Source organism: Vulpes vulpes, chromosome 6 (genome assembly GCF_048418805.1).
Source record: "Vulpes vulpes isolate BD-2025 chromosome 6, VulVul3, whole genome shotgun sequence".
Classification (NCBI taxonomy): Eukaryota; Metazoa; Chordata; class Mammalia; order Carnivora; family Canidae; genus Vulpes; species Vulpes vulpes.
The window spans coordinates 120,537,189-120,549,493 of record NC_132785.1 but is presented as its reverse complement, the minus strand read 5'-3'; the positions used below and the strand labels follow the sequence as shown (position 1 = coordinate 120,549,493).

Genomic DNA, 12,305 nt, shown 5'->3' with positions numbered 1-12,305 from the left:
TAGAAAATTATTTTTCTGAGAACAATCCAAGATGAAAAAGGAAAACACACACTGATGCAGTGATGACCTTCTAAGCTTCTTTCCACAAAGATGATGCTGCATATCTGTTTTATTTGTTACAAAATGCTGTTCCTTTATCAACAGTAGCCAAACAATAGAGACAGCCTAAATGTCCACTGACTGATAAATGAATAAGAAAAATGTGGTATACATATATAATGGAATATTCCTCAGTCATCAGAAAGAATGAAATCTTGCTATTTGCAATGACATGGATGGAGCTACAGAGTATTATGCTATGTGAAACAAGTCAGTCAGAGAAAAACAAATACCATATGATCTCATATGTAGAATTTAAGAAAGAAAACAAATGAGCATATGGGAAGCAGAAAAGAAAAAAAGAGAAAGGAAGACAAATCATAAGAGACTCTTAATGATAAAGAACAATCTGAGGGTTGATGGAGGGAAGGGTGGTGGGGGATAGGCTAGATGGGTGATGGGGATTAAGGAGGGCACCTGTTGGGATGAGAACTGGGTGTTGTATGTAAGCGATGAATCACTGAATTCTATTCCAGAAACCAATATTGCACTGTATGTTAACTAACTTGATTTAAATTTTTTTTAAATTGCTGTTCTTTATTAGAGGAAAAACAATTTCCTAAAATAATGGTATATACACTTTATTTCTGACTGACTTTTAAGAGGAATTTTTTATAGTAAACATTTCCATTTCAATCAAGACATAGCCTTTCCTTCACAAATTTTCTCTATTTCCTAGAATGTTGTTATAATACATCTAACATGACTTCAAAACATAAAATCATTTTAAGTACATACCTTTGCCAATTTAGGTTTCTGAGCATATTTTGTTAAATTTAGTCTAGATAAATTTATAAAAGGTCCATCCGGACTTGTAAGCATGGAAGCCTATGGGGGAAAAACACAGAACAAGAAATCAAAATCTGAAACTTCCTCTTGAAACATAAATTGAGTTAAATGAGCATAAAAATTACAAAGAAAACAAAAGTAAAAAGAATCACCTGTAAAAAATCTTCATATAACTTTCCACTATAACAAACAGCAAAAAAAATGGTATCACATAAAGCTACTTTGCTAATACAAAACTATGGGAAGGCTGACAGAACTCACCGTTCCCAGCCTGACAAATCTTCCAGATGAGCTGGTGATAGGGCGAGCTGTGTAGGCAGTTCTGGGTGTTCTAATAGCCTGTTCCATAGTGCCAGGCCTTCCACTCTGTGTGCCAGGTCTAAGGAAACCTGTAATGGGTCTTCCAGCTTGAGTGATTGGCCTGTGGAAGGTGTACATTGTGATAATACAAAAAAAAGATCGATAAAGGAAGATTCTCATACAGTCTGGTCAATATTTAATGACAAAAAGTATAAAACAGATGTAAATACCTGATAGCTGGACTAGGCCCTCCTGTCTGATTAGTTCCAGGGAGTTTCAAAGATGTTCCAGGGCCTGTGAGATGAGATGGCAAACTCAATTAATATGAGTTATTAATCTTTAAAAACTGTCAGCTAATGTAATTTTTAGGAATGTGCTGGCCTAGTGAAAAGAACATCAATAACAAGAATTGTATTTTATGGAAATGTGTTTGAGACGGATATTTATTGAATATCTATCATGTTATCTTATGTAATCACATGTAATCTTCACACGAAGTCTGTAAGGTAGGTAGTATTCACCCATTTAGCAAAGGCCTAAAGGGTTAGGTAAAGATGTCAACCTGTTAGTAGAGCTGAAGTTCAAACTCAAGGCTAGAAAGCTCCAAAGCACCAAAAGACAGTTCTATACTCATAGTTTATTCCTGCTACAATATCTAGAATTTAGATATTTTAACTCCAAAAGAGCAAAATGATGGGGAAAAAAGACATTTTTAACAGGAACCATATCTATTTTTTTTCCTCAATTTCCATTTGAAGCTCTAAAAGTTATCTTTCAAAACATGTAAGTGACTGATAGTTGTTGTAACTATCAAATACAGCAAGACCACTGTATGTCATGATCATTACGAAATACCATTTGTGCCAGCACATCCAGAGGCCAGGGACCGGGCCTCTATGGCAATCCCGACAGGCCTTCACAGGCCAGCATATCACTCCATCACCTCACATCACACATTAGAGCAAATCACCTTCAATTAGTACAGTGAAGTGATGTTTTCCAATGATCATTTCTTTAAAAAATCCTTTTAGAACACTTCTGTTTTTTGGATGCTTCCTGTGTTTTGACTCTCAGATAAACAATTTTCTGATATGTTTAGATAAGTAGTTCAGCTAGAATGCATTTTAAATATAAAACATTTTCAAATGTATAATATAGATTTTATTGATATTGCTTTTATACAACAATCTCACATCTTAAGTTTAAGATAATATAATTGAATTGGGGAAGGAAAGTCTTTGTACTATATGGCAGGATAGCGACCATATACTCAATACAACATTTTTCCATGTATATAATGTCTTATGTTTATTTTATATACAAATAGTATCCTTCCTTCTAGTGGCATTTCATTGACTTAATGGAAAAGCCAGTACTTACGTGGAACTTGAGCAATAGCATTTTCATCCAGCATCATTTCTGCAATTCCTTCCTGATTTACATCAATTTCATCTACGTATACCATTTCAGTTAGTGCTCGTGCCTTTAAAATCCAAGCTGCCTAGAAGCATGGATAAAATAAAGCACATATTAGAGAATATTAGAAGTACTGCCTATGGAAGGTTTATTATTGTCTAACTTTTTATTAGGCATGTTTATATTTAGTGCATTATTCTAATGTAAAGTGCTATGTCAAGAAACTAATACAAGAAGGCCTGGTCATTACTAATCAAGGAACACCCATTTGATCAATTACTAGTAAATAAAAGTGTAGTAATCACCTGGCAGGCTTCTAACATGCCTTTTTATAAGTAAAAGAAGATCTCTAGAGAAAATTTCACTGGAATAATAATTGGAAACAATAAAGCTATGGCCACCATGCTCTTTCTGCCTTCCTCCTTCAGGACCAGAAGCCCATCATGAAGACTTCCCTGATGGTTTACCTCTAAACATACTTCCCTCTTGTCTTTCTCACAGAGTATTCTCTTTACACTTCTATGTACTCACCATATCCAAGAAACTCCATAAGTATTGGGCATAGGTTAGCCCTCCCTTCCCCAGAACACAGGCCTTTTTACCTTGTTCAGTTCTGAATTTTCCATAACACCTATGGCTTTGGCACACATTAGGTATTCCAAAAATGTTGAATTGAACTAAGATCAGTTTCTCCCAATTCCCAATAACTAATCAACACAATCTTGGTTGCTCTGTGATCTAGCCAGTAGAGAACCTGCTAGGAAGTGTGTGTGGGGGGGGGGGGGGGGGATGGAAGAGGTAATTAAGGAATCCAGAAAATATCAGCTTTGCTTTACCTTGAGAAATTAGACATCAAGGTGAGCGCAGTTAAAAATCTTGTTAAACATTCAAAATGGCTTTATCAGAAATGTTTACGTTTCTGCTTCACTACAGAATAGAAGCAGAGAACAACAATAAAGCTTGGTGTCCTGTGGAGGATTTGGGGAGAAGGCAACTCTTGAGCAGCAGCATAGAACTGACTTTGTTCCTCACAGAACAGAGGAAGTAGCAGCTAGGGAAACCTGTTGGGGGCTGGGGGGTGCAGGTAGGGCTCACCATACTAGGGATCTGGCTGTGAAGCAGGCTGAAGGAAGGCAAAGGGACTGAGAAAGGAACAGATGAGAGCTACAGAGGTCCAAAAAGTCCTCACGTAAAGAACCCGAGATGCATTCACTCAGTCAGTCATACCTATGGAGCACCTCCTAGTTACATGGCACTGGGCTAGGTTCTGAAAAGGAAACTGAGAAGATTAAAACTTGAATCCTAATTTCCCTGAACACATCACCTATTGAATTAAATGACAAGGCAAAGTAGTGCATGATAGGTGACAGGTGAGTGGTACAGAAAATAGTTTTATAGGAATTAAAACTATCCTTTTGTGGGCTAAAATACTGGAGTGCATATATAAGACAAAAAATTAAAGGCAAAAAGAAAAATATTTGTGCTTTCACTTTTATGGGAAATAAAGAAGGCTGCCTTCATAGCATACTTAGGTTCCCAAAATGAAATTATATTTGGTTAGATGACTGGGATTTTTAGCTTTTATTTTCCAGGTAAGAATTACCAGATTCTCATCAGATAACATAATAAAATGTTTCAACTCTGTGGATTTAACACAACTGAATGAGCAGAACACAGAATCAAAGAATTAATTTGTTTAAAAAAAATCAATTCCAATTGGAACTGCATCTAACTGTGGGAGCCACTAAAGTGTGGAAACAATTGGAGGTTTTCAATCATCAAAGATCAGGGAGGCTGGCAGATCTATACAAGTATGCTAAAGGGCCAGGGAGTCATCCCTGACTTGAACTAATGGTTTAATGTAACTTCAAAGATGGAGATAAGTAATCCCGATTTATCTTGAGTCCCCACAGCTCTTACTGCCCTTCAAGGATCTGATGGCTTTCATTTCTCGAAAGGGTGTTCCTTGTTCAGCAGTCTGGTGGATAGGAGAGACTGCAGTAATTTCTTTGAAACAGTAAAGCAGGATATGGGCTCTGCGGGGTCACTCCCATATTACCAGAGAGCATCTACTACATGTAGGTCCTGGGAATAGAGATGAGCAAGCCACAGCTCTTCTAGCTCACACAAATTTCAGTGTTGTTAGGAAAAGCACAAAAATAAAAGCCTGGAGCATGCTATGGGAAGACAGAGGCACCCAGCTGACTGGAGGTGAAAGAAGGGTAGAAGTGGCCAAGACTAGAAAGTGTGTGGTAGGCAAAGCAAATGAGAGGAGGGCAGGTTAGCTTGAAGGCTCACGGCATGTTTGGCAAATCCATAACAGTTGAGTATGGTTGAATTGAGTTCAGCTGAGGCATCAGTCAGAGAAGAATGCTGGAGAAAAACCAAAGAGCCAGGACCCCTGAGGGGCTCAGTTGGTTAGGTGTCTGCCTTTGGCTCAGGTCATGATCCTGGAGTCTGGGGACAGAACCCTGCATCAGGGTCCCTGCTTGGCAGGGAAGCCTGCTTCTCCCTCTGTTCCTTATCTGCTCGTGCTCACTCTCTCTCAAATAAATAAATAAAATCTTAAGAAAAAAGCAAAGGACTGATGAAGGACCCTCTTTGCCAGAGTGAAGTGTATGGACTTTTACCCGGATGAGGAGGAGCTAACGAAGCTTCAAAACTATGACTAGTCCTAGTTAAATCAACTTTCTAAAAGCCAAGTTTTTACTATTACATTTATATAGTTGGGCATTAATTATCCCTGCACATGTCTTTTTAACAATTTGCATGTACCTACTGTTATAGTCCACCCCAACATGCTTCCTGACATCCATCTGCCAACTAACCTCTCAAATATTAAGAACGTGCAACTGTAATAGTAGGCTAAACAAAAGTAAATCCACCGCTCCCTCCCCATCAAATGAATAAATGCTACACTGTTTTAAAAATGTTATTCCATAAGAATTCACTTTTTCAAAATGGTAAATAGGTCTATATTTATTTCCATTTCTAGAATCTAAGTCTTGAGAAGTAGAAATAATGGTGGGAAGATAAAATCTACTCAAACCATTATTTAATTTTAAATTTCATCAGTATTTGAGAATATTAATCTTCCTGATTTTCCTTCGGTCCTAACAAAAATGACCTTGAAAATCACATATCCCTGCTTGATTAAACATCAGATTGTATTCAAAGAACTGCTCTTGGCAATGTGAACAATTCTTAGGATTTTAATGAAAACAGCAGATGGGGCTTTGGCTTTTTAAAAAAATTAAAAATTTTATTTTGGAAACAAGCCAAGTATGTTTTACAGCCCTAAAATCCTGTTTAAATGAAAAAAAAAAAAAAAAAGGTTCAAAACTAATCAGTGATTAAAGTAAAATACATAACAAAGCACAGTGGATGATGCCAAACTGCCCCCTAAATCTGAATAAAAATAAAAATATAAATTGGTGTAATCAGATATGTTTAAGTTGTTACTAAATGACATGGTCATGCAGTAAATACATTTGAACATCTATCCATTGGAAGTACTATGAAATCAACAAAAATCATAGAAGTTTAGGAACTTTTCTAAAGGGAAACAAACCCATAGATTCTCTCAATCTAAGTAATCATCATGTCAATTATTTCCTTCTTTATCTTTGAGACATAATCTCATTCTCATAATCTCATTCACCTACTAAGGCAGTCTACAAGACATTATTCTTGAGGCAATAATATCAAGAAAATAACACTTTCCTTGTACTACTACCTTCTGTGAGGTTGATCCAATTTTAGTTATGAAAAAAAACATACAGAAAGGTAAAAAAAAAAACTCTAGTGACAGAGCAAAACATGTTTAAATTGTCCTATTCATTTGAGGCCAATGGTTTAAGACATAAAAGAAACAATTTTGCTAGGTTATTATTAGAATAAGGCCACCAAAGAACAGTGTGTCATTTGACACTGCCTGCTGTATGAAAATGAAAAGTTAGGAACAAAATATTGAATTGTTATTGTAAAGCCTCGTTTATTTTGAAGTTGTAAAAATGTGCAAAAGAGGAAGGCAAAATGTCTGAATAATGAGCTCAAAAGAATCCTGTCAGACTTGTTCCCTTTTTATTCTTTTAGATCACTATCCAGTGGATAATTCAGTCTACAGTAACAGAACAGGAAAGTAACACTAAATACAGGTCCTTCATGAAGTCCCGGAGCTGGCTGGAAACTTTCAAATGCCATTTACAATGTTTAAAGCCTATCAACAATGCAAATTATTGGTGTTTTAATTTTAACAAAATCTTCCAAAATTAGTGAAAACAAAAAGCACATTACTTAACTCTATTTATAATTTAGGTCCTTCTCAAACAAACTGTACATATATTATACAAAAAAGTTTTGTACCATCTCTCAATATGGAAATCATGAGACAGGCAATAAGGTTGCCTGCAGACAGGTTTCTTTAAAATCCTTCTAAAGAAGAGTGCTACATTTTAAACTATTTCCAGTGCTTGTTTAATGCCACGCAGACCTCTATCAGAGTACTTTGTATCTTGCTTTCTTCTAAAAAGGTTGGATGATTACTCATATGAACCACATATGAGGTTCCAATTATTTACCTAAAAACCACTGTTAGAATTCTCTCTTATGTGGCAGGGCAAACACCTAGCAGTATTTAAGCTCTTTGATTTATAACATTTTCATCCCTTGTCCTTATTCCCAGACTTACTGGAAACCCTCTTGAGTTAAAAGCTTCACTGGCTGGTGTATCCCCCCAACCACACCTCCTCTCCTTAGGCTCCTTCCAGAGTGAGTGTGTCTTCAGAGTCAGTGTGTCCGGTTAGCAGGTCTCTCTGGCTGCCTCCCATCTCTAGCCATGATGATTTGTTGGTTGTGGCTATCTGGTCAATGTCCCTTCTTTTCTTCCTCGCGACGGCAGGTACCACCCTCTCACCAAGCCCTTTCTGAGCAGAGTCAGCCTACTCTTTACTCAACACATACTGTTCTACCCATCACAGTCTTTTTGGACACTTGGGGCTCTGCTGACTTCTCAATTCCCTTTCTACACTCCTGGTCCCTTGCCTCCTTCTCTTTTTCTCTCATCCTCTGGTCAATATCTATTTAAGTTCCAAGTCTTAAGACTACAAAGACATGGGATGGCTGGGTGGCTCAGCGGTTGAGCGTCTGCCTTTGGCTCAGGGCATGATCCTGCAGTCCTGGGATCGAGTCCCACATCAGGCTCCCTGCATGGAGACTGCTTCTCCCTCTCCCTATGTCTCTGTCTCTGTCTCTGTCTCTCTCTCTCTCTCTCTGCCTTTCATGAATAAATAAATAAAACCTTTAAAAAAAAAGACTAGAAAGACATAAACATAGCCATAAAAATATTAGAAATATAATTCTTTAGGTAAAAAGGTACAGAATGTGGGAGAGATGGCTAATTATCTAACAGCATTAACAGATATGCAGCAAGTTTTCTAATCTAGGAACAAGTAAGCAATTGGCATTATATATAGTATTCTCTAAACTAAAGGTTGCAGCTAAACCTTTACCTGAGACACTGGAAATTCAGGATCTGGTTCCTGGAAAGCATTAAGAAGGTAGTAAACATTTTTAAGAAATACAGTTTCTAAAATAAAAAGTCTTAGTGACTAATTAGGTATTTGTAAGTGGACTCAAACTCATTCAATAAAAATCCAAATATTAACTTTAATCTTTCTCCACAAGTGCTCTCAAGAGTTCTGCATATACTAATACTAATATTGGTATTAGTGTAAAACTCACATAGGCTGAAGAGGGCTGAATTTTCTACGAGCAGAAAATTCTAATTACTCTAACCTCATTTAAAGCACAGAAAAGTTATCTTAACTACTTGTTTAATGAAGACACAAAATTCCAGAAGTTAAAAATAATTTTACAACTATACTAAGGAAACATTTCTTTGTATTCAAAAATAAGTTCATGGTGGTTAAAATATTCAGACTTTAATCGCTTGGGAAGGAGGAAGAAAATCCAGGGCTATAAACCCTCCTACTCCACATAAATATAACAGGATTAGTAGCTGAAGATAAAAAATTAATTCTGACTGTAATATACTCTGAGAAATGTTTATAAATATACTATGCCATATACATTAGTGTCAGGTGCTAATAAACTCAGGGTTTTTTTCTGTCCAAATTAAATAGAAATCCATTGGGGGGAAAAATCAGACTTATAACAAATTTATTTACAAAACATCTACACTTCTATATCTACAGTTAGCAACCTGTGTTGAACATTTAATCGGCAGCATGTTTTATTAGGAAGCTACTAAGAAACAATAAAGGGAAAGGGAAAAGGAAAAAAAAAAGGATCCTTCCTTGCTTGCTTTCTACAGCTCTAAAATCCAAGGAGAATACTCTAAATGTTTCTTTTAAAAAAAAAAAACACTATATTATGTGTGCGAGCAATGTGTGAGCCATCTGGTCACCACGCAAGGATAAGCAATTTCTGTAGCATGACACATAGTAGGAACATGAGTGGCAGAGTAAGCTAGGCTAGAAAAGTGAAGGCCCAAGGGGGTGGGATTTAGAGAATATTTGGCAAGCAGCTGAACCAAACACAGAACAGCAACTAAGATTAAAAAAAAAAAAAAAAAAAAAGAACAGCAACTAAGAATAGAGGGCAACCGGAGGTTTTCAATGCCAATGGGCATACTTAGACATATTGATACAGGCAATGAGATGACAGAAGAAATAACCCTTTCTGGTCTTTCTTCTATTCATCTGTATACATATCTGTATGACCCATTATCTCATTTGAGTCTCGTAACAACCACCAGAGGGAGGCAGGTCAGTGTTTGTATCCATTTGACAGATAAACCAGTTCAGAGGTCATGTAATTTGCTCAAGGTCACACAGAGAAGCCAGAGCTCAGAGCTCTTTCTTGCCAGTGCACCTTGGAGATTAAAAAAAAAAAATGAGTTGGAAATAATAAGACAGAATTGAAGCATAAAGTGTAAGAGAAGTACAAGGTAAAGTGCATACAGAAAGGGAAGAAAGCGTTTACCAGAGGTGACTGCAGACAATACCTGAAAAGGAAAACAAGACAGGTATAAGAGCCAGAAGCCTCTGAGAGTAAGTAAAAGCTGGACGGCTGTTATCCTCCCAAGGGCAGGAAGATGCTTCCAGTGGCCCCAACTCAAACCACCAGCTCAATCTTGGTGTGCTGTTCAGTGATAAAGCTCCTGGTGCCCCATATGGATCTCCCGCCCCACAGGAACACATCTGTGATTGACCACGCCGGTAAAGAACATGTGGGGAAATGACGCGCAATAAGAAGGTCAGAGAAGGCAATGAGAGGCCTAGAGGATGAAAGGTGGAGAGACAGGTGAGGTTGCTTAGATGGAAGGAGAAAGGCAGAACCAGGGGTGAGGCAGAGAACTTGTTAGTTGTGCAGAATGTCCCTGACACCCTTGGCACCTCAATGGGTCTGAAAACATTCTAAGAGAAAGGGACAGAATTATATAAATTGAAATACAATATATCAAATGGTATCTTCAAATTAAGGGCCAGTGATAGATGACTTAAGGGAGAAGAGAAAAATGGAATCCCTGGGAGATAAGAACGGACTCAGAGGAAAGGGAAGATTATTCTGGAAATTACTGAGTACCAGGGATTGGTGAAATATATTCAGCATCACTTCATCAGCAATTTTACTAAACACCTTATTCACAGGTCCTTTCCAGATTATCAACAATCCTTTCAGAAAAGTATCAATGACAGTATCCTACATACAAATATCTCCAGCTCTGTAGAGACAATAGCAGCTAACATTTGTGATCACTTAGCATATATTAATGAACTTAGCACTCATGACAACCCTTTGACGTAGGCATATTATCATCTCCATTTTACAGATGAGAAAACTCTGAGATCAAGGTGGCCAGGCAGTACTTGAATCTCGGCACTCTGGGTCAAGAGCCTGCATTTTGCTGAGTATGTAAGATCACAACCAGGCATGGAAGCAGACTGCTATACAGTGTGGGAGACCAAGGCCCGTATGGTTGGTCTGGAGATCGATCGATCAGGACTAAGAAGAGTCAGTATGTTTTAATTTAGAGATAGGTAAAATCTTTTTTTTTTTTTTTTTTTAAATCACTGAGACTTTCACCTTGGAGTCTCTCCATTATAGTCTGTTATCTGGGATCCCTGGGTGGCGTAGCGGTTTGGCGCCTGCCTTTGGCCCAGGGCGCGATCCTGGAGACCCGGGATCGAATCCCACGTCAGGCTCCCAGTGCATGGAGCCTGCTTCTCCCTCTGACTATGTCTCTGCCTCTCTCTCTCTCAATCTCTCTGTGACTATCATAAATAAATAAAAATTAAAAAAAAATAAAAAATAAAATATAGTCTGTTATCTAAATTAATCCACCCAAATAGGGAACCATAAATTAGTTTCATTGGTCTAGCAGATTATTTCCATGGGCATCAACACAGCTGAGCAGAAAGCACCAAGCCTAAGGGCACCTAGTGGCTCAGTCAGTTAAGTGTCCAACTCTTGATTTTGGCTCAAGTCATGATCCCAGGGTTGTGAGATCAAGCCTCGCATCAGACTCCACACTAGGCGTGGAACCTGCATAAGATTCTCTCTCCCTCGGCGCCCCTTTCCCCTGCTCTCTCTCTCTCTCTCTCTCTCTCTTTCCCTCCCTTAAAAAAAATTTTTTTTAAAAGGAAGCACCAGGCCTACCCCTAGAGTCAGAAGACCTGGGCTTGATCCTCAGGGAGCCACTTAGCTGCATGACCTTGAACAAATCACACAACCTCTACAACCTAGTCCTCCTCTCAAATTGGACCAATAGTGTTTATAGGATAGTCTTAAAAATAGGGATCCCTGGGTGGCGCAGCGGTTTGGCGCCTGTCTTTGGCCCAGGGCGCAATCCTGGAGACCCGGGATCGAATCCTACGTCGGGCTCCTGGTGCATGGAGCCTGCTTCTCCCTCTGCCTGTGTCTCTGCCTCTCTCTCTCTCTCTCTCTCTCTCTGTAACTATCATAAATAATAATAATAATAATAATAAATAAATAAATAAATAAAATAAAGCCTTACATTTTTAAGAATATTTCATAATTTTCAGAATCCTTTCACATAATGCTATCACAGTTAATGAAGTGTAAAGTGCTATCACTTTCAATAAGAAGTATTAGTCACATAGAATTTCTTTGTGACTAATTTCTTTGTGTAAAAACAATTATATAATGAACAGCAAAGCACCAAAGTCTCCCTTACTTCCCTTTTCAGAACCCAGAACTAACTCCCAGTCATGGCACATCAAATTAAGACTTCCCTTTGATTCTCTTTCAAAGTCAGTGAGTGAGAGGACAAGGAGTACAGTGACACTGCCTAAAACCAGAAAATACTCATTAGCATCAGCTTCAATTCACATCAGTTTGCTTCCTTCCTTCCTCTCCAGGGTAAGGCTTTCTCTCTTAGGTTGTTGCTATTACTTAAGGGAATCATATCTCTAGATAATTCTGAATGTGACTTCTTAATTGCCACCAATACTTACTCTGGCTAATGAGTCTGACCTGACTCTGCTGTGAAACTTATTCAAAAGTTAGCAGTAACAAGAAGGAGAAAAAAGATAAGAGAACAGAGAAATGGATGCATGTCAGAAGGTTTAGGAAGATCTAGAGACCAAGCAGCCAAGTAGGAATGTAATCTGTATAATTCAGCAGGAATACAAATTCATAAAATGAAATGCTCCACA

General features: G+C 37.9%; 1 protein-coding gene across 6 annotated transcripts in view; it reads right to left on the bottom strand.

Annotated features, from left to right (window-relative positions):
- Window positions 1–12,305, bottom strand: part of TTC8 (tetratricopeptide repeat domain 8) — a 52,981-nt gene that overhangs the window by 34,450 nt on the left and 6,226 nt on the right. For 2 of the 6 annotated variants that reach the window (XM_026012524.2, XM_072762211.1), the window contains 5 exons: window positions 8,115–8,144; window positions 2,569–2,689; window positions 1,419–1,482; window positions 1,150–1,309; window positions 838–927 (listed from right to left, as the gene is read on the bottom strand). In XM_026012524.2, the coding sequence (XP_025868309.1) occupies window positions 838–927; window positions 1,150–1,309; window positions 1,419–1,482; window positions 2,569–2,689; window positions 8,115–8,144 (465 nt within the window). Of the gene's footprint in view, window positions 1–837; window positions 928–1,149; window positions 1,310–1,418; window positions 1,483–2,568; window positions 2,690–8,114; window positions 8,145–9,587; window positions 9,632–12,305 lie in introns of all 6 variants that reach the window. The other 4 variants (XM_026012525.2, XM_026012528.2, XM_026012526.2 and 1 more) reach the window with 3 other exon arrangements.